General features: G+C 44.0%; 1 protein-coding gene across 8 annotated transcripts in view; it reads right to left on the reverse strand.

Moving 5' to 3' along the window:
* Window positions 1-22682, reverse strand: part of fhod3b (formin homology 2 domain containing 3b) — a 679123-nt gene that overhangs the window by 252939 nt on the left and 403502 nt on the right. For all 8 annotated transcript variants that reach the window (XM_070880475.1, XM_070880473.1, XM_070880474.1 and 5 more), the window contains exon 6: window positions 11357-11451. In XM_070880475.1, coding sequence (XP_070736576.1) covers window positions 11357-11451 — 95 coding nt within the window. The remainder of the gene's footprint in view (window positions 1-11356; window positions 11452-22682) is intronic.

A 22682-nucleotide genomic window follows, 5' to 3' on the forward strand; every position in this document is an offset into this window, starting at 1 on the left:
CAGCCGGAGACTGGCACTTGCAGCACAGTGCTATTATAGGTTTCCAATTACTATGTGCTAGGATTCAGCCGAGATGATGGACATGTAATTGGCTTTCACACTGCACTGTAACCAGTCATTAGAAAGTGCATCAGACATCCTGAGTAACTTAACCACTGATTTTTCCAGCTCTCCCTGCCAGAATGAAGAATTTTCCTGGTCACTTTTTTTTTTAATGCATTTGTGATATAGTGCACAGCGCAATTCCACCAATGGGAAATCTTGATGGCAAATGAACATTCTACGAACATTAGTACAGCACTGTGGAGCAACAGCACACCACGCTGAGGGAATGATTTATCATTCAAATTGCTAACAAGCTGACATTTTCACCACCTCAGGGGATTTTGTAATACAGAATTATAGTACGCGAGCAGAGAAATGAGGCTGTAAGTAATAAGAGTAACATTCATGGCATATCCTGCAGAAGATAGAGGTACGCGGAGTTAGAGGAAATGTATTAGCATGGATAGAGAACTGGCTGGCTAACAGAAAGCAGAGAGTCGGGATAAATGGGTCCTTTTTGGGTTGGAAATCGGTGGTTAGTGGTGTGCCACAGGGATCGGTGCTGGGACCACAACTGTTTACAATATACATAGATGACCTGGAAGAGGGGACAGAGTGTAGTGTAACAAAATTTGCAGATGACACAAAGATTAGTGGGAAAGCGGGTTGTGTAGAGGACACAGAGAGGCTGCAAAGAGATTTAGATAGGTTAAGCGAATGGGCCAAGGTTTGGCAGATGGAATACAAGGTTGGAAAGTGTGAGGTCATCCACCTTGGGAAAAAAAACAGTAAAAGGGAATATTATTTGAATGGGGAGAAATTACAACATGCTGAGGTTCAGAGGGACCTGGGGGTTCTTGTGCATGAATCCCAAAAAGTTAGTTTGCAGGTGCAGCAGGTAATCAGGAAGGCGAATGGAATGTTGGCCTTCAATGCGAGAGGGATGGAGTACAAAAGCAGGGAGGTCCTGCTGCAACTGGATAAGGTATTGGTGAGGCCGCACCTGGAGTACTGCATGCAGTTTTGGTCACCTTACTTAAGGAAGGATATACTGGCTTTGGAGGGGGTACAGAGACGATTCACTAGGCTGATTCCGGAGATGAGGGGGTTACCTTATGATGATAGATTGAGTAGACTGGGTCTTTACTCGTTGAAGTTCAGAAGGATGAGGGGTGATCTTATAGAAACATTTAAAATAATGAAAGGGATAGACAAGATAGAGGCAGAGAGGTTGTTTCCACTGGTCAGGGAGACTAGAACTCGGGGGCACAGCCTCAAAATACAGGGGAGCCAATTTAAAACCGAGTTGAGAAGGAATTTCTTCTCCCAGAGGGTTGTGAATCTGTGGAATTCTCTGCCGAAGGAAGCAGTTGAGGCTAGCTCATTGAATGTATTCAAGTCACAGATAGATAGATTTTTAACCAATAAGGGAATTAAGGGTTACGGGGAGCGGGCGGGTAAGTGGAGCTGAGTCCACGGCCAGATCAGCCATGATCTTGTTGAATGGCTGAGCAGGCTCGAGGGTCTAGATGGCCTACTCCTGTTCCTAATTCTTATGTTTTTATGTTCTTGTCCTGCCCAACACTTGTCCTGACTATGTTACCATGGAGGGTATGGATAGTATTTCAAACTATAAATTAATCATAGAATAAACTCTGGTCCCTAGTCACCAACTACATCCCCCTCCCTGGCCATTGTCTGAGGCTGAACCGGACTGTTCACAACCTGGTTGTCCTATTTACCCTGAGCTGAGCTTCCAACTCCAAAACTTCTCCATCCAGAGCCATCAGAATTCTGCCTCAAAGAGTCTTTACAGCAGAAAGAGATGAAAATGATGCTACAGTTACAGTTATATAAAGTTCTGGTTAGACTCTATTTAGCGTATTGCGATCAGTTCTGGGCACCGCATCTCAGGAAGGATATATTGGCCTTGGAGTGGGTGCAGCACATTTTCACCAGTATAATACTGGGGCTAAAAGGGTTCAATTATGAGAACAGGCTACATAGACTGGGTTTATATTCCCTTGAGCATAGAAAACCAAGGGGTGATCCAATTGAGGTGTTTTAGACGCTAAAAGGATTTGATAGGGTAGATAGAAATAAATGTATTTCTTCTGTTGGGGGCATAACCTTAAACTTAGAGCTAGGCCATTCAGGGGTGATGTCAGGAAGCACTTCTTCACACAAGGGTTAGTGGAAATCTGAAACATTCTCCCCCAAAAAGCTGTTCAGGCTGGGTGTCAATTGAGAATTTCAACACTGAGATTGATAAATGTTGGTTCGGCAATTGTATTGAAGGTTATGGAACCAAGGCGGGTAAATGGAGATAAGATGCAGATCAGCCAGGATCTAATTGAATAGCGGAACAGGCCCGGTAGGTTAAATGGGCTACTCCGGTTCCTATATAGAAGAGTAGGATGAATATTTGGTTAAGAAGAAATCAAAAGAGGGAAAGAAAGATTAGAATGAGGCAGAGAAAAACAAAAAGAGACAGAAAGGAAAGTAAGAATTTACTACCTGTAGGAATGAGACTTCAGTTTCAATTGTTCCCTTTCTGGGCCAGAGAGGTTGAGCGGCATTCATGTAAAAATGTATTCGTTCATAGGATGTGGGCGTCACTGGCAAAGCCGGCATTTATTGCCCATTCCTAATTGCCCTTGAGAAGGTGGTGGTGAGCCGCCTTCTTGAACTGCTGCAGTCCATGTGGTGAAGGTACTCCCACAGTGCTGACTTTGTTGTAGCAGTTTGGTACAACTGAGTGGCTTGCTAGGCCATTTCAGAGGGCAGCGAAGAGTCAACCACATTGGTGCAGGTCTGGAGTCACATGTCGGCCAAACCAGGTAAGGACGACAGATTTCCTTCCCTAAAGAACATTAGTGAACCAGTTGGGTTTTTAAGACAATCCGGTAGTTTCATGAACACCATTACTGATACTAGCTTTTTAATTCCAGATTTATTTAATTAACTGAATTTAAATTCCTCAGCTGCTGTGATGGGATTTGAACTCATGTCTCCGGATCATTAGTCCAGGCCTCTGACCAGTTACTAATCCAGTAACATAACTACTATGTACCGGACATTGCTGGAACATAAATCTCCTCATTAATAAGGTACTTATGCTGTCAAGTAGCAGCCCTAATGTTATGTATTAATGCTTGGGGGTCACCAGACACCAGAGGGCTCCACAGTCAGAGATCATCGGGCTGTACACATGTGGCATGTGTGCTTGGTCACCTGTATATAAGCTGTGTGTCTTTGTCAAGCTGGCACTCTTGGGCTGGAATAAAGATGGATCAGGTTGCACCTGTGTGAGTTTACAATAACCAGACTCTTCAGTTATTACAATTGGCGACGAGGATGTTTGAACTAGAAACGGATCACAAGCCACTCATTTCATTGTTTGCAGAAAACAAAGGTATTAATACCAATGCATCGTCCCATATTCAAACGTGGGCGTTGACATTGTTTGCCTATGATTAAGTCATCCGTCATAGACCTGGTACTGAGAATTGTGCCAATGCACTGAGTCGTCTGCTCTTACCCAACATCCAGGGGTATTCAATATTCAGGAAGGATAGACAGAAAGGAAAAGGAGATGGGGTAGCATTGCTGGTTAAAGAGGAGATTAATGCAATAGTAAGGAAGGACCATAGAAAATGCTAGTGGCAGGTGTGTACAGACCACCAAACAGTAGTAGGAAGGTTGGGGATGGCCTCAAACAGGAAATTAGGGATGCATGCAATCAGGGTACAGCAGTTATCATGGGTGACTTTAATCTATATATTGATTGGGCTAACCAAACCGGTAGCAATACGTTGGAGGAGGATTTTCTGGAGTGTATTAGGGATGGGTTTTCTCGACCAATATGTCGAGGAACCAACTAAAGAGCAGGCCATCCTAGACTGGGTGTTGTGTAATAAGAGAGGATTAATTAGCAATCTTGTTGTGCGAAGCCCCTTGGGGAAGAGTGACTATAATATGGTAGAATTCTTCATTAAGATGGAGGGTGACACAGTTAATTCAGTGACTAGGGTCCTGAACTTAAGGAAAGGTAACTTCGATGGTATGAGTCGTGACTTGGCTAGGATAGACTGGCGAATGATACTTAATGGGTTGACGGTGGATAGGCAATGGCAGACATTTAAAGATCACATGGATGAACTTCAACCCTGTCTGGCGTAAAAATAAAACGGGGAAGGGGGCTCAACCATGGCTAACAAGGGAAATTAGGGATAGTGTTAAATCCAAGGAAGAGGCATATAAATTGGCCAGAAAAAGCAGCAAAACTGAGGACTGGGAGAAATTTAGAATTCAGCAGAGGACGACAAAGGGTTTAATTAGGAGCGGGAAAATAGAGCACGAGAGTAAGCTTGCAGGGAACATAAAAACTGAGTGCAAAAGCTTCTATAGATATGTGAAGAGAAAAAGATTAGTGAAGACAAATGTAGGTCCCTTGCAGTCAGATTCAGGTGAATTTATAATGGGGAACAAAAAAATGGCAGACCAATTGAACAAATACTTTGGTTCTGTCTTCACGAAGGAAGATACAAATAACCGAAGGTCTAGCGAGAAGGAGGAACTGAAGGAAATCCTTATTACTCAGGAAATTGTGTTTGGGAAATTGATGGGATTGAAGGCTGATAAATCCGCAGGGCCTGATAGTCTGCAACCCAGAGTACTGAAGGAAGTGGCCCTAGAAATAGTGGATGCATTGGTGGTCATTTTCCAACATTCTATAGATTCTGGATCAGTTCCAATGGATTGCGGGGTAGCTAATGTAACCCCACTTTTTAAAAAAGGAGGGCGAGAGAAAACAGGGAATTATAGACCGGTTAGCCTGACATCGGTAGTGGGGAAAATGTTGGAATCAATTATCAAAGATGTAATAGCAGCACATTTGGAAAGCAGTGACAGGATCGGTCCAAATCAGCATGGATTTATGAAAAGGAAATCCTGCTTGACAAATCTTCTAGAATTTTTTGAGGATGTAACAAGTACAGTGAACAAGGGAGAACCAGTGGATGTGGTGTATTTGGGCTTTCAAAAGGCTTTTGACAAGGTCCCACACAAGAGATTAGTGTGCAAAATTAAAGCACATGGTATTGGGGGTAATGTATTGAAGTGGATAGAGAACTGGTCGGCAGACAGGAAGCAAAGAGTAGAAATAAACGGGTCCTTTTCAGAATGGCAGGCAGTGACTAGTGGGGTACCGCAAGGTTCAGCGCTGGGATCCCAGCTATTTATAATATACATTAATGATTTAGACTAAAGAATTGAATGTAATTTCTCCAAGTTTGCAGATGACACTAAGCTGGGTGATGGTGTGAGTTGTGAGGAGGATGCTAAGAGGTTGCAGGCTGACTTAGACAGGTTACGTGAGTGGGCAAATGCAAGGCAGATGCAGTATAATGTAGATAAATGTGAGGTTATCCACTTTGGTGGCAAAAACAGGAAGGCAGATATTATCTGAATGGTGACAGATTAGGAAAAGGGGAGATGCAATGAGACCTGGATGTCATGGTACATCAGTCATTGAAAGTTGGCATGCAGGTATAGCAGGCGGTGAAGAAGGCAAATGGCATGTTGGCCTTCATAGTGAGAGGATTTGAGTATAGGAGCAGGGAGATCTTACTGCAGTTGTACAGGGCCTTGGTGAGGCTACACCTTGAATATTGAATAGTGTTGGTCTCCTAATCTGAAGAAGGACATTCTTGCTATTGAGGGAGTGCAGCGAAGGTTCACTAGACTGATTCCCGGGATGGCAGGACTGACATATGAAGAAAGATTGGATTGACTAGGCTTATATTCACTGGAATTTAGAAGAATGAGAGGGGATCTCATGGAAACATATAAAATTCTGACGGGATTAGACAGGTTAGATGCAGGAAGAATGTTCCCGATGTTGGGGAAGTCCAGAACCAGGGGTCACAGTTTAAGGATAAGGGGTAAGCCATTTAGGACTGAGATGAGGAGAAACTTCTTCACTCAGAGAATTGTGAACCTGTGGAATTATTTACCACCGAAAGTTGTTGAGGCCAGTTTGTTAGATATATATAATCAAAAGGGAGTTAGATGGGACCTTTACAGCTGAAGGGATCAAGGGGTAAGGAGAGAAAGAAGGAATGGGGTACTGAAGTTGCATGATCAGCCATGATCATATTGAATGGTGGCTCAGGCCGAATGGCCTACTCCTGCACCTATTTTCTATGTTTCTATGTTTACCTACAACTGAGATGGAGATGCCTCAACCTGCAGACCTACTGTTAGTAATGGATGCTTCTGAGAGTGAAGGAACCCCTATCACTGCTCAACAAGTTAGGATCTGGACCAGCCATGACCCTATTTTATTCGTTGTGAAATGGTGTGTACTCAGTCTGCCATACCTATGGAGATGTGTGAGGAGACAAAACTTTACAACCATCGCAAGGATGAGCTGTCCATTCAGTCAGACTGTTTACTATGGGGTAATCGTGTAATCATGCCTGAGAAAAATTTGTAATTGAACTTCATAGCACTCATTCTGGTATTGTCATGATGAAGTTCATTGCTAGGTCTCATGTATAGTGGCCTGGAATTGACTCTGATCTGAAATACTTGCATGCGGCTAAGTAAAGTACCAGCGGAATCTCCACTGATGCTTTGGTCGTGGCCATCCAAACCATGGTCGAGGATCCACATTGATTTTGCGCGCCCGTTCCTAGAAAATATGTTTTTTGTCATAGTGGATGCATATTCTAAGTGGATAGTATGTGTTATTTTATCATCCAGCACGCCTACAGTTACCATTGAGAGCCTTCGTATCATGTTTGCTACTCATGGTTTGCCTGACATTTTGTGAGCGACAACGGATCTTGCTTCACAAGTCTTGAGTTCCAGGAGTTCATGAAACTCAATGGCATCAGACATGCGAGATCAGCTCCATTCAAGCCTGCTTCTAGGTCAAGCAGAGCATGCCATTCAAACGATGAAGCAGAGTATGAAACATGTAACTCAGGGTTCACTGCAGAGACGGTTGTCATGTATATTGCTCAGTTACAGGTCAAAACCTCATATGCTTACTTGGGTTCCTCCGACTAAAACTACTGAAGAGGAGAAATCTCAAGACCAGGCTTTCTCTTGTTCATCCTGATTTGAATGATCGTGTTGAAAACAGATGTCAAAGTCAGTAATGGTGTCATGATCGTGTTGCCGTGTCACGTGACATCTCGGTCAACGATCCGGTTTAAGTACTGAACTATGGTCAAGGTACAAAGTGGATCGCCAGCACTGTTACAGCAAGGAGGGTAACAGAGTGTTTACTGTCGTGCTCAAGAATGGGCAAACATGCAGGAAACACCTTGACCAGGTTAAACTGCGGCACATGGATGAACTGGAACCGAGTGAGGAAGATGCAGTCAGTGACCAACCAACCATTGTTCACTCATCAGAGGACTCTGCTGACATTACTGACTCTGAACCTTCAGTCTCTGACGTGGTCATGACCACTCCCATCAGATCGGCTACTCAGCCCTCAGTCTTAACGGACTCAGAACACTCGCCCAGAGCCAAAGTTGAACTGACACAATCAACTCGTGAGAGGAAAGCCCCAGACCATCTTAATTTGTAAAAAGACTGTTGTTAAGATTTTAAAAGGGGATGTTGTTATATATTAATGCTTGGAGGTCACCAGACACCAGAGGGCGCCGTTTTCGGTGATCATTGGGCTGTATGCATGTGGCATGTGTGTTTGGTCACCTGTATATAAGCTGGGTGTCTTTGTCACGTTGGCACCCTTGGGCTGGAATAAAGATGGATCAGGTTGCACCTGAGTGAGTTTACAGTAACCAGACTCTTGAGTCATTACACCTAACTTTCTGTGGTGAATTTAATTGGCAATTAATGTGCAAATGTAGCAATTTCTTGAAACTCATGGGATCGTTTTGGGTGAGCTGCCATTTTTGCGAGGCTAATACTGGAGCTGGGCAAATCGCCCAGCAACTTGCGGCGATTCGTAACTCGTTTCTTATCTCCTCCTCACCACAAGTTGCTGGACGATTTACACATTAATAACGGCGAGTGCCATTAAACTCGGCTTTGTTTTGGTGGAAAAACATAGCCATTATTTTTCGTCCCTAGCCCATGTGTGTGGAATGCAACTGGTCAGAGCTGATTTGGTCGGCTGCAATGTTAAGATTGGTATCCAATAACATTCGTTCTATCATCTCTTCAGGGGTCACAAATCAGCTTGAAGCTTTTATTTTAGAAGCTTCACCGGTGAGCATTCACTTTAGAGCTAAATTAATTGAGTTGGTGTGGGCTCAGGATTGCAAGCTGTGTGTGTGTTGGAAGGAATGAGTTTGATGGACCAAATAGCACTTTTATGTTCCAAATTTTTATGTTGCTGGTGGTGCAGGATTAAAGGCTGTACGAACTGAGACAGACATAAGTCGGGTCTGTGAGAGGTTCCAATTTGTTACTTGTCCTTTTATGATACTGCATTTTTCAGCAGTCAAGAACACAAGCCTTCAAGGCCCAACATCTCTTTTTCATTACTTCGACAACCAAAACAATTCAGATCACAGGAAAAGACACTCACCTTAGGCACTGGCTTCAGTGAGCAGAGTATTTTGTTTCCTTTTACCAAAGTTGAAGAATCATAAAATAGCATGTTTGTTGTCATTGCCACAACATACATTTATATACGTAATTAATCTGTTTCCCCAACTCCCTAAAATAGTACAATCTAAATGTTTTTCATCTAATTGCTCCCTTCATGATTAAAATTGGTTGCTTCAGTACCTTAAAAAGTTTTTTTTTGTATGGGTGACTGAAAATAATCTACTGGTGTGGGCTGATGACCTTGTAGGCATCTATACTGAAGATTGTCTCTTGTCTGAACGATTGTCATTATTTCACCCAAATGATCTCTCTTTGAAAATTTGCAAATTTATCCCTGCTGCAAAATGTCAGTATTTCAGGCCAAGGCAGGCTTTTAACTTCAAGGCTTTATTAGATGTTTCACAGGTTTGATATTGAGTAAATATTTGGGCGTAAATTCTTTGCATAATCGGCTGCACTGTACAGTGCATGAAATAGCAGATTGGAACAGCAGGAGACCATTCAGACCCTCGAGCTATTCAATTAGATCATGGATGATGCGTACCTCAACCACATCTACCCGCCTTTGCTCCATTTCCCTGGATACCCTTACTTAATAAAAATCTATCGATCTTGTTAAGTATGGAAGAACTCCACAAGACTGGGTACTGTGAGCTAAAACAGATGTGACCTTAGTCTCTTTAATACAACTCCAGAGTGCCTAAGCAGCATGGTAGACAACATTTTATACTCCCTTACACGAAGTGTGCAGGTGACCCTTGGGCCTCCAATAGTTGCGCCCTCTGGTGGCAAGTCTTACACAGTTACAATGTTTACATACATAACAGATCTCGCTCTTGAAAGCTCCAATTGCTCCAGGATCCACAGGATGGAATTCCAGATTTTCACCACCCTTTTTGTGAAAAAAGTGATACCTGATCTTACTGCTGAACGGCGTTGCTCTAATTTCAAGATTATGCCCCCTTGTTCTGGATTCCCCCACCAGAGGAAATACTTTCGCTGTATCTACCCTATTGCATGCTTTTATCATTTTAAATACCTCTATTAGATCACCCCTTACTCAAGAGAATACAAGCCAAGTTTATGCAACCCGTCCTCATAATTTAATTCTTTAAGCCCTGGTATCATTCCATTAAATCTGTGCTCCAAGGCAGATCCTTCCTAGAATGTGTTGCCGGGAGCAGAACGCAGTACTCTAAAAATGGGGGTCTGACCAAGATTTCGCCAAACTAATTCTGCTCTATGAACACGCTTAACATTTACACTCGAACAGCTGCTTCTATTTACCCACTCACTGGAGGCAATCATCGACTGTACAAACATTCTAAGCAACCGCACTGCTACTATTGAATAAGAGATCCAAGCTCGTCGATTAAAGCTGCTTTTCTACTGGTGCTCATCTAATCCAGACTCTGACGTTTATACTGCTGCTTGTCTAGAACAGATTCCGGCAGACCGGCATTTATTCCGCTAAATCCATTTCTCTGATCCTGATGGCAGACTTGTAGAGTCGGTTTTTTGATACGAGTCTGCTGCTGGAGAAGGGAGCTGGATTTACCAGTGTTAGCAGCGGGAGCCAACTTGTACACAGAGGTCTCCTGGAATCTGATCCAAGTAAACACCAGCATGGCTTTAGACGCACTCCGCAATCACCTCAATTGCAGCAGTGAAAGAATCCACTGTTCACTGTTCTGAGAAAGCATCATGTCGCCGGAGATCAGAACATGTTTACATCGCATTTCCAGAACTCCAATAATGGGTACAGAAGTGTCATTCTATTTTTACACCACAGCCTTCCCCATCTTTATCAATGTGTGGGGCAACCACTTTCAGATGTGCTCAGATATCTTCCCCGTTTTATACTGCAATTTTAGTATTCACATCCAAGAAAATGTTCCTTTGATGCCAAAAATGGAGGACAAAAGCAGCTTACTTACTGTCGAAGAGTCAGCCCTATTGCAGGAGCTCTGGGTTTAAGAGATGAGTTACTAAGCTGTTCTAAAATATTTCAAACTGCAGCCGGAGTAGGCTGGAGCTGTTGCACACTGCAAAAAATCCCCATTTCCGATCATTTTGCCCACGAGTTTTCTGGGGTGTTTATGTCCCCGATTTGCTGATTCAGAGATGGAGGTCTGGCCAAATCTCTGTAATCTGCAATAAATCTTATTCACTAAAAAGTCAAGGTCTTGTTGGATATGACCCCACATCATAACACATAAGCGCCTTTGGTTGTGCAGTGTTCCATTACATCAGATATTTAGGCAAAGGGTAGAGGCACAATAGGGCTCAAAGGACATTTGCTAAATTTGCCTATTAGGGGCATGCTATATCAACTGAAGTTCAATAGGCATTTGCTATATTTGCCCTCTAAGTATCTCCTCTTCAATTATTCTCTGATAAGACGGAGAAGGTCAAGATGATGGTTGCAGACCATTGCTGATGCTGCTGCTAGGTGTGCAAGCCAATCTCTCCTTTTCTCTCTCTTGTCCTCTCAGTAGGTACCCTGGTTTCACTTGGTGCTTTCCCATCACATGAACTGTTGAGATCACTAATGCTAGTTGCAGAAAATCATGGTACCCCATCACAATAGGATAGACTAACACAGCGCACCACAAATTGTCGCTCTTAGAGAGCAATTGTTATGTTGCAAATACGCAGTGAGGTCGTTAGACTTGTGGTGCTCATATTTTCCACTATTCTTATTTCTTCTTACCTTTGACCCTATGAGCGTGTAGAGCCATTGGATAGTTTCATTGTGGCCTATCACACCATTCATTCCATCGACATACAGCATAATCTGGCCAAGAGCTGCAGAAACAAAAAGGGTTGCACTTATTAAAGATGCGGGACAACCGTGGTGGAGCATGAACAGCTGGTGTCTCAGAAATGTAACCTCAATTGTCAAATATTAAAACAAGCAAAATTTAATTTATTCTCAGACAGACGATGATTCCTTAAGGTTTATCCATTCTTGTGAAATATCAGGCAATAATAAACCATTAACGATTTGCCAATTAAGAATACTCAGATTTCAGGATTACAACTCTCTCAAACATTTTAGTTTAAGTTACAGGAAGTCCTTTGGTGCTGCTCTGATAGCTCAGTGGTTAGATGCACTGTTGCAGAGCGAGTTATATAGACCATAAAGGTCTTGGGTATGATCCATGGCCTTGGCTGAATGAACCATTTTCAGTTGGGTCAGAGACAAGGGCAGAATATTTGGTTAGTTACAGAGCAGCAGTGCTAGGTTTACCCTAACCCTAAAGCTAATGCTAACACATTGTGTCAGCTGGAGGGACTGTGGATCGAAGACCCAGCCTGGACTGACATATAGAATAAACAGTCCGAATGAATAACTTCTAGTCTTGGGATTCAGATTAAGCACATCACCTTATAGCAGGAATAAATCCCAGAACACTTGTCTGATTCTTTCTCAGCAATAGACAATCACAGAACATGATTAACAATGGGGACGGAGAGGTCATTGGAAGGCCTTGAAACTGAAGGTATACCTTTGGAGGGGAAGGAGAGAGAAGAGAGGAAGGAAGAGAGGAAGAAGGACTTGGATTTATATAGTGCCTATCACAACAACTGGACATCTCAAAGTGCTTTACAGCAAAGTACATTTGGAGTGTAGTCACTGTTGTAATGCAGGAAACGTGGCAGCCAATTTGCACACAGCAAACTCCCACAAACAGCAATGTGATAATGACCAGACAACCTGTTTTTTTGTTATGTTGATTGAGGGATAAATATTGGCCAGGACACCAGGGACAACTCCCCTGCTCTTCTTCGAAATAGTGCCATAGGATCTTTAATGTCCACTTGAGAGAGCAGACAGGGCCCTCGGTTTCACATCTCATCCAAAAGACAGCAACTCTAATGATGCAGCGCTCCCTCAGCATTGCACTTAGCGAGGAGTTGCGTCTTATAGTACAAGACACTGTCAAAAGTGAAAGGGGTACGAATGGAGACAAGATACATTTAAAAAAATCAATGAAAGTAATGCAAGCATTGCTTTTAAAAGCCTGCAAATTATAAAAGGAAGGGTAGAATCAGCCAGCTAAGGAGTTCACAGGAGTTTCAAGGGAAAGGATGAACTTTGCTTGGTTATGATGTGACAATTCTTGATTTCTATACCGAGAGGAGGAACATTGCATAAGATGGCATATTGAAAGCTTAGGAGAACAGGAGAGGAAACAGAAATAGAGCAAGCAAACCAGTTGCTGTAGAGGAAAGCATACTTGTCAGTTTAGGTACATCCAGTGACTCTCAGAAATCCAACAGTTGACCACACAGGTGCAGAAATAAAGACCTTTAATTTGAAGTTGATACATGCTACATATGTCTGGGAAAATACTGAGTTTGAATCTAAAGTCACGGAAAAAAATCCAAGGGCAGGCATAATCTTCAAAAATACAACAGATATTATGAAGAACAGGGTTTTAGGCCCAGGGAGAGATGGATATAAACAGACTTCTGTTCACAAAATCATTTGTAATTATCTATTCACACTGGAGTACTTAAAATGCAATCACGTCCTCTTGGTTAAACCCAGTTTTGGACTTTTAACTAGTTTCTGTCAAATTCGTTGGCAGCTGGTGCCAATCTTTAACGGGTAACTTTTTGTTTTAACCCTTTCTGTGCAGCGTTAGTTTGAGATGCATACTGGCAACAAGCTGAGATTCCAAAGATTTGTCCAACTGTCTAGACCTCTATTTCTCTGATTTAATGTCTGGAACTAAGATGGATATTATATTTACCCTGTAACAAAGCTTTCAGAAGTTGGGAGGAACCCAATAATTTCCTCCATCTATGATCCTGAACAGACGTTTGCAGACAATATTCCATGGTGATCTCGGAAAGCCTCTTAATACCCGGCCTGCAAAGTTACACTCAATGGGTGGCATTTAATAATCAGCAGGAAGGAAGGTTTTAATCTCCAAGTCTAGTTTGATTTGTGATCTGTCGGAAAATAACATTTAAACCGACAAATCTACATTGAGTAGACCTCCCTGAATTGGGAGCGAGGAAATATTCTGGGAAATTCTGAAACAAAATTGGAAAAATAAGGAGCTGCAAAGAAGCTTTCCTTCCAACCTGCAAAATGTATCAGGAAGAACTATACACGTCAACCTAGAAAACTAGCAAAAGCTGACAAGCCCCTGGAATGGTGAGAGTCAGGAATGGCCCTGATTGTAAACGTGTGACACATGCTTTGTTTCCATCCAACAAAGGCAGAAGTACATGAAATCCTGAAGGAGAAATATTGAATGGACAAAATTAGTGGCGCAGTTCGAGGAAGATCAGTGGACATGCTCCCCTGGAAAAAGTTAACACTAACAACGATGCATTCTAGTTAATTACAACAACTTTCATACTTCACGATTTACAGCTTCTAAATCTAAAAAACAGAGCAAACAGGTTGACATCTGAGTTGTCTACAGACCAACAAGATCATCACTTCGCCTCTCAACCCACCCAGCTCATAGTGACGCTTTTCTTCCTCTCCTCTCCTCCCTCCAATCCACTACGAGTTGCTGCTCTTCTTGCCTCAATACACGCTGGCACTCTCACTCTCGCTCCAACCCCCCTCAGTTCAAACTACCATTCAATTCATGATGCCACTGTTTCTCTCTTTCCCCCCCCCCCACCACCCCACCCCACTTAAGGTGTTACTCTTTCTCCGCCCCCCCTTCCCCCCACCTTCTTTCTCAGTTCATGCTGCCATGTACACTCTCCCACATCTCCCCCACTTCAGCTGGTTCTCTTCTTCCCAAACTTTCAGTTAATACCGGCACTTCCCTTCCTTCCACACCTTAAACAGACACTTCTATTCTCCTACCTCCTCCCCTCCCCGAAAGGGACCACTCCTAGCTTCTGCCTCTCTCTTTCATGGCTATCCATTCACGCTTCCTTCTCTCGTTCATGGCTATCAGTTCCCCCTTCCTTTCTTCTTCATTTTATCCTTTAATGCCATTCATTTCCCCCTTTCTGGCTTTCCATTTGCCACTTGCATGGCATCCATTTCCCCATTCCCTTTCACCTTAATTGCTATCCATTCCCCACTTTCCTGGTCATTCACGTCTCCCTTTCCTTTCTCTCCTTCACTGCCTCTCTCCTACCTGCGCCCCGACCAAGCAATTCCAGCTCCGACTTACGGTATGTGAGAATTCCCACCCTCAGTGTGCCATAACATAGGAACGGAAGGAGGCCATTCAGCCCCTCGAGCCAGAACCGTTATTCAATTAGATCATGGCCGATCCCTTCCATTAATAGCTATGCGTCACTAAGAGAGGAGAGGGCCTGGTCTGTCAACAAGCCACGAAATACTGATGGGTGGCATGTATAAGTAATCGCCCCACCCCCCAACCCCCACCATCACCACCAGTTCCCGCCACTTTTAATCAAAGATGGAAAATTTTGACCACACTGTTTAACATAGATCTCAAGTTAAGTTAAGGAATGATTAATGGGTGGTTTGGAGAATGCTGCTGTAAACACCAGGGTCTGAGGACAGTCTGGATATACTTGCAAATAGTCTTTATGTCTAATGATGATACAATTCATGCAACATGGCAGTGTAAATATAATTGCTGTATACAAACTAATCAGAAGGACACAACTGGGATTTGCAGCATCGGAGTCTGAGCAGACAGCATGTAGTGCAGTCATTCTATGGGGCCGAAATTCAGCCTCCCAGAAAGTCCGCTTACCGCCGGATAGTGGCGGAGTCGTGTGGCCGCCGACTTGGAATCCAATGGCCGCCACTCAAGAAAATCAACTCGGTGATTTTTCCAGCAGTCCCCACTTCTGCCCGCTGCTGCCGACCTCTCCTAAGTGCGTCATCAAAGGGCGCACTGCTGATCTCCCGCACCTCAATCGATATTCAGCGCAAAAAATCTGCGGGCCGCCGAGCGGTGCCCCCGACAGCTTTTCCTGACGGTGCACCTTGTTTTCAGTGTGTGGGACGTGGCTACGCGGAGGCCAATCAAGAGGAGGGCGCACTGCCGCGGCCGCCATTTAAAAAAAAAAAATCGCCGACTTCCAGATCGGCCGGACAATTATGCCCCCGGGTTTGGCTGGGCCGCCAGCAGGCAGCCTGACAATCCCTCTTGGGTGCCAGGCTACTGGCCCGGCCGAAACCCTCTCTGGTGGCTCAGTCGACCCGACTAAAATCTTCACGGAGCTCGCAGCGGTTCTCCCCTTTAAGTGAAGGGGAGAGACGTGGTTACTCCGTCCTGCCTCTACTTCCACCCCTCTTGTGGTTGATATTCTGCTCACCGCCCCACTTCCGCTCCCATTACGACCGACTTCCGGTCCGCCCGAAAAAAAATGACAAAGAGCTGAATTTCGCGAAAGAGGCCACCTCATCCACCGCGGCAGAAAAAACACTCCAAAACTTCTGGGCGGACCGGAACTTCTACCCCTATGTGTTATATACACACCCGCACTCTTTCCTGGCTTACCCCCTTTTCAGCTACCCTCCCCACCTGTTCCCGGGTTTTGGTCCTTTCCTTCCCCTCTCGTGTACCATACTGACAATAGCTCTTCTCTGCTTCTGCTCATTCTCTCGATAAACACACAGCAAGAGTCACCTTAATGCTTCTGTCTATTCTATATCTTTTCTCGTCCGTTAGTGAGACTATCAAGGTCCTTTCCATTTCTCCAACAGAGCAGGACATTCATAACCATCCTTATATGGATTTGTCTGATCAAACGGCGTATATTTCTGGCCCTACTCTCAGTCGTATCATTATCGAGATCCAAGAGTTAGCATTTTGTATGAGATCTACCAGGCCCCACTCAGAAACCTCGGCAGCTCATAAAACAGTGACGAATATATATAGCATCTGTCTAGAAAGTCAGCAATAATAAGCCTTCATTTCTTTGTTTAAACAAAACCTTTCAGTTTGAGCTTGCCATATACACTTAATCTAAATAATAAATGTGTTGTCATTATTACTTTTGGGGGTTGGAGAACAAAAGCTGTCCTTCAGGCCTGAGCTCTGCTCAGATCAGTAACTTGATAACTAGGAGCAGAAGACAATAAATGGCTGCCTGTAGCACACAGTCATTTAAACATGTACTTCAGCATTGAGGAAAACCAAGGAAGCAATCATTAACAGATCGCAGTCTTGCAATGAGCTTCAGGTTTGAGTGCAGGTCGTCACTTCGTATTAAGTGTTTTATTTTTAACTTCCCTCTCACATAAGAACATAAGAATTAGGAGCAGGAGTAGGCCATTTGGCCCCCTGAGCCTGCTCCGCCATTCAATAAGATCATGGCTGATCTTCTACCTCAACTCCACTTTCCTGCACTCTCCCCATAGCCCTTGATTCCCTTAATATCCAAAAATCTATCGATCTCTGGTTTGAATATTAGGAACTCTAAGCAATGAACAGCATTCAAATGGTCAAAACAAAGAATAATCATTTGATTAAACTAACTGGGTCCACAACAACAACAACTGCAACTTGTATTTATATAGCACCTTTAACGTAGTTAAAAAGTCACAAGGTGCTTTACAAGAGTGTTATAAGACAAAACATTTGACACCGAGCCGCATAAGAACAAATCACAACAGGTGACCAAAAGCTTAGTCAAAGAGGTAGGTTTTAAGGAGCATCTTAAAGGAGGAGAGGTAGAGAGGCGGAGAGATTTAGGCAGGGTGTTCCAGAGCTTAGGGCCAGGCAGCTGAAGGCACCAATGGTTGAGTGATTATCAGGGATGCTCAAGAGGGCATTGTAAATAGTTCGGATAGAAAAGATTGCTGAAATAAAAAGCAAATGATGGAATCCCTCAGGCATGGGCACCCTCCTCCGATTTCACAGTGTCTCTCGGATCTTTCGTTATATAAAAGCAGGGAAGTCTTGCTACAGCTATACATGGTATTGGTGAGGCCACAGCTGGAATACAGCATGCAGTTTTGGTTTCCATATTTACGAAAGGATTTACTCGCTTTGGAGGCAGTTCAGAGAAGGTTCACTAGGTTGATTCCGGAGATGAGGGGGTTGACTTATGAGGAAAGGTTGAGTAGGTTGGGCCTCTACTCATTGGAATTCAGAAGAATGAGAAGTGATCTTATCGAAACGTACAATATTATGAGGGGGCTTGACAAGGTGAATGCAGAGAGGATATTTCCACTGAAGGGGGAGACTCGAACTAGAGGGCATGATCTTAGAATAAGGGAACGTCCTTTAAAACAGAGATGAGGAGAAATTTCTTCTCTGAGGGTTGTTGATCTGTGGAATTCACTGCCTGAGAGAGCTGTGGAAGCTGGGACATTGAATAAATTTAAGACAGAAATGGACAGTTTCTTCAACGATAAGGGGATAAGAGGTTATGAGGAGCAGGCAGGGAAGCGGAGCTGATTCCATCATCAGATCAGCCATGATCTTATTAAATGGCGGAGCAGGCTCGAGGGGCCATATGGCCTACTCCTGTTCCTATTTCTTATATTCTTATGTAAACTAGGCATGTATTCCCGGGAATATAAAAGGTTAAGGGGTGATTTGAATGGGATTTTATAGGAGTTTGAAAGAAATTAATAGGGTAGATAGAGAAACTTTTTCTGCTGATGAGGGAGGCTAGGACAAAGGGACATAACAGAGCCAGGCCATTCACGAGAGATATTGAGATGCACTTCTTCATACAAAGGGTGGTAGAAGTGTGTAACACTCTCCCACTAAAAGCAGTAGATGCCAGCTCAATTAATAACCTTAAATCTGAGATCGATAGATTTTTGCTCACCAAGGGAATTAAGGGATATAGATCGAAGGCACATGGATGGCGTTAAAACATAGATCAGGCAGAACAGGCTCGCGGGGCTGAATGGTCCACTCCTGTTCCTATGTACCTATTTTATCTGCTTGCTACAGATACATTTGCACAGGAGCCATTTTAATTTGGAGTCTGAATAGAGACTGCCATCTGTGAATCAGCTCTTTGCACCCATAGTAATCAATCTTTTGTCTTTGATTTCCACCCACCTACCCTCCCGACTGTTCATGCCTCCCAGTGGTTGTTTGAGGATTTTCTGTGCGGTTATCAGAGTATATCTGTGTGTTGTAGTCCCACAAGAGCAAGGTAAAAACAACTCAAGTGATGCATCTCTGTCTCTTAGAATTCTTCCATTGGAGCAAAATACTCTGTCATTTTCTACCCGGTTATCATGTGACATGATTTGTTGTGCTGCACTCTGGGTATCATAGTACTACAGGGACTGCATGAAAGCTACAATTCTCATCATGTACTGCACAAAAAACACAAAACACATACCCATCATGCACAAAACACCCACACACACACACACACACACCAAAACCAAACTCACACCAAACAGACCACACTCACCAGACACACTCAGAGACACACACACACTCAGAGACACACACACAGACAGAGACATACAGACAGAGACACATACACACACAGGGACAGACAGAGAGACACATCGACAGGGACACACACCCACAGGGACACACACAGAGACACACACACAGGGACACAGAGAGAGAGACACGCACGATCAGAGACACGCACGCACAGAGAGACATGCACGCACATACACAGAACACACACATAGAACACGCACACAGACAGAGTTAAACACAGAGACACAGACACACACACACACACACATACACACATACACAGACTGAGAGACACACACACAGAATGACAGACACGCACACACAGACATACACACACAGACACAGATGCAGTCCAGGGTGGGGGAAGTAAAAATGTTAAAATCACAAAAGGTGACACAACCCGCCGTGCATGCGCCCATTGCCATTTTGATGGCAGCAGGTTGCGTGGCATGTTTGTGCCCTGCTCTCAAGAAAAGGACACTTCATTATATTTCAATCAGGCTACCACAGTGCAATTTGGAGCTTGATTTAAATTTAACGCTGGCTGGCCGGGTTTCTCAGGGCTCGGGGGACCCGGCAGTAAAATGGAGAGGGGAGCAGCCGGATCATGGAGGTAAGTGCTTTTTATAGCACTACTTGTGGGCCACAAGCAGCAGGAGTGCTCCCCTCAGCCCCTCAAGCAAACCTGCTACCAATCACAGCCTCTGCTCGCTGCCATAATCGGCCAACCCTCTCCACCAAATCTCTATTTTTGGCTTCCTCCCGATTGCCGTACTCCCAACACCCCCACCATTTCCCAATCGTTCCCAACTGCCAGGGACCGTTCTCAACATTCCCCAGCTGCAGCCTTCTGCCACTGGCTTTCTGAATTGAAATATATTGCAGGAAAAAAAAATAATTGCAATACAGTATTTTTATCCCCTTGGTACAGAATTCTATTGATCATTCTGAAGTTACTGTTTGTGACACAGATGAGAGGCTGGGTTTTATACTTTTCTTTAAAGCCCAGGATTCATAGCAAGATGTTAGACAAGATCCATGCTCTTGGGCCTATCTGTGGTTGTCTGTGGTTGGGGCATTTTAGTCCAAGTGCAGGGATCACGCCTGCTGGGGACTTGCCCATTGACCCTGGCCAGGGGGAGGTTCCCTCATTTGCCAGCCAATGGCGGGTGCCTGCACCAATTGGGGTGCACCACGGCACTTACCATGGAAAACATGCTAGATGGTTCCAGTGGAGGTGGCTGGATTGGGCTGGGGGTTCCCATAGAAACACAAGACTACCACCAGCAGCACCTCTTTGTAAAGAGACTGCATTCATTATAAGTTGTTTTAAATTGTGATCCTCTTCAGGGCTCCAGTCCAGCCTGGACCCCCCCTGCCTCCCCCTCCTCCAGGTGATTCCCACTTCCATCCCTGGTTGGCATAATACACCTGTTGTGAGGGGAACATATTCCGCTGACAAAATGCCAGGTCGCACTGAGGGCAAGGGCGGGGGCAGCTCCTGATGTAGGGAGTCTCCGTACCATCCCAACTCTAATGTGTTGCTGTTTGGAGCCCACTGACATCGTATGTTGCCACAAGTGTGGCAGTCATATGACAGGAAGTGCACGCAGCTGTAACAGGATCGATACAAAGAATGATAGTTGAAAAAGAGAGAGAGAGAGAGAGAGAGAGACAGAGAAATAAAGTTGAGGGAAGTGTCCTTTTCTCAAACTAAAAATAATTCAGCTTTTCTTGAAGTGCAGCTTCCACTGACTGGTTGAGGGATCCAAAGAACAATGTCCTCTGTTGTTTTATCCAACTTCGCTCTGCAACCACGGCCAATGGTGGTATTGGTCATGGGGCATGATTCAACATCAGCATCGCTAAAATACATTATCCTGGTCATTATCACAATGTTGTTTGTGGGAGCTTGCTGTGCGCAAATTGGCTGCCGTGTTTCCCACATTCCAACAGTGACTACACTTCAAAATGACTTCTACAAAGTGGAACAGCACCTCATCTTTCAATTTACAGCCTTCTGGACTCAACATCGAGTTCAACAATTTCAGACCATAACCTCTGCCCCTATTTGTTCACATGGCAGCTGTTGATGGTTTTGCCATTCCCACTAACATCACTTCTGGATTTATCTTTTGTTTCTTTACTTTTCCCATTACCACCTCCTTTTGCCATGCACCATCATCCCTTTTGTCATTGAATCTCTCCTGCCTTCCACCCGATCACAGACCCTTCCCTTTTGCTCTTTCCACCCCTCCCCTCTTTTCCCTGCCCCTGTACTTGCTTAAAATCGTTACATCTCTAACTTTTTCCAGTTCTGACGAAAGGTCATCGACCTGAAACGTTAACTCCGTTTCTCTCTCGACAGATGCTGCCTGACCTGCTGAGCACTTCCTGTTTTTATTTCAAAAGTACTTCGTTGGCTATAAAGCACTTTGGGACGTCCTGAGGTCACGAAAGGCGCTACATAAATGCGCCTTTCTTTTCTTTACGATTCATGTATGATAACATTGAAGATACAACTCCCCATTCTCTGCTACCCACTCTAACATGCGACAACCCTTCGGGGCAGTATCTTATCTTCTCTAAAATGATGAAACCCACCAAAGTAATGCAAGAGAGTTGAAGTGACAAGCAATCCCCAAATCTCTGGCCAGAAGTCAAGTATTTGAGTTACAGGCTTGAGCACAGCTTCACCCCGCCCATCAAGAAACTGCTTTTAACTGAGAGGGTATCCAGTTACCTACAATTTGTGCTGTTTCTCCAAAATGAATAAATTGAATAGAGCACTGTTCAAAACCACATCTTTCACACAACTGCCTGCATCAGGATTTGTGGCTATGGTGGTATTCCAACATTGCCTCTCCCTTTCAGACACTGAAATTACAACAATTGAAAGAAACCAAGAATTTGGCACACAAACAATGATTTCTTTGGATTTTCCTTCTCAACTGGGGGACCCATCTTCCACTCATCTCCACCCATGGTCAAAAACATTCCCAGTTCCATCCAACTCTCAGACCACTAATACCCTGCAAGGTGACCATATGCATGGAGTTAAATCGCAGGGACAATTATTTCCTTGGCACATTGGTAGGCCAAATTCCACACTTCAGGCACCCATAGATTAAATTAACTTCTCCCTGCAGTGCACCACTGGGGCAAAGCTCTCCATTGAGCACTGCTGCAGGATCAAAACCTACGCTGGGTATAATTCAGAAAACTCTTCCTTGGCATGCCAGAAGGAAGAAACCATCCTTTTATTGTGTAGGCTTCAATCAGTATCAAGTCTTTTACAACTTCAATATGTAGAACGTTACTTGTTGCTACCACATACTTGTTGATGTATGTATTTACAGCACAGAAACAGGCCATTTGGCCCAACAGGTCCATGCTGGTGTTTACACTCCACGCAAGCCTCCTCCCACCCGTCTTTATCTCACCCCATCAACATATCCTTCTATTCCTCCCTCATGTGCTAATCTAGCTTCCACTTGCATGCACCCATGCTATTGACCTCAACTACTCCCTGTGATAGCACATTCAATACTCTAACCACAATAATGTTTGTAGTTGGCAATGGTACAAATTCTATTCTATTGACTCTGGATCAGTTCCTATGGACTGGAGGGTAGCTAATGTAACACCTCTTTTTAAAAAAGG

Source organism: Pristiophorus japonicus, chromosome 5 (genome assembly GCF_044704955.1).
Source record: "Pristiophorus japonicus isolate sPriJap1 chromosome 5, sPriJap1.hap1, whole genome shotgun sequence".
NCBI lineage: Eukaryota > Metazoa > Chordata > Chondrichthyes > Pristiophoridae > Pristiophorus > Pristiophorus japonicus.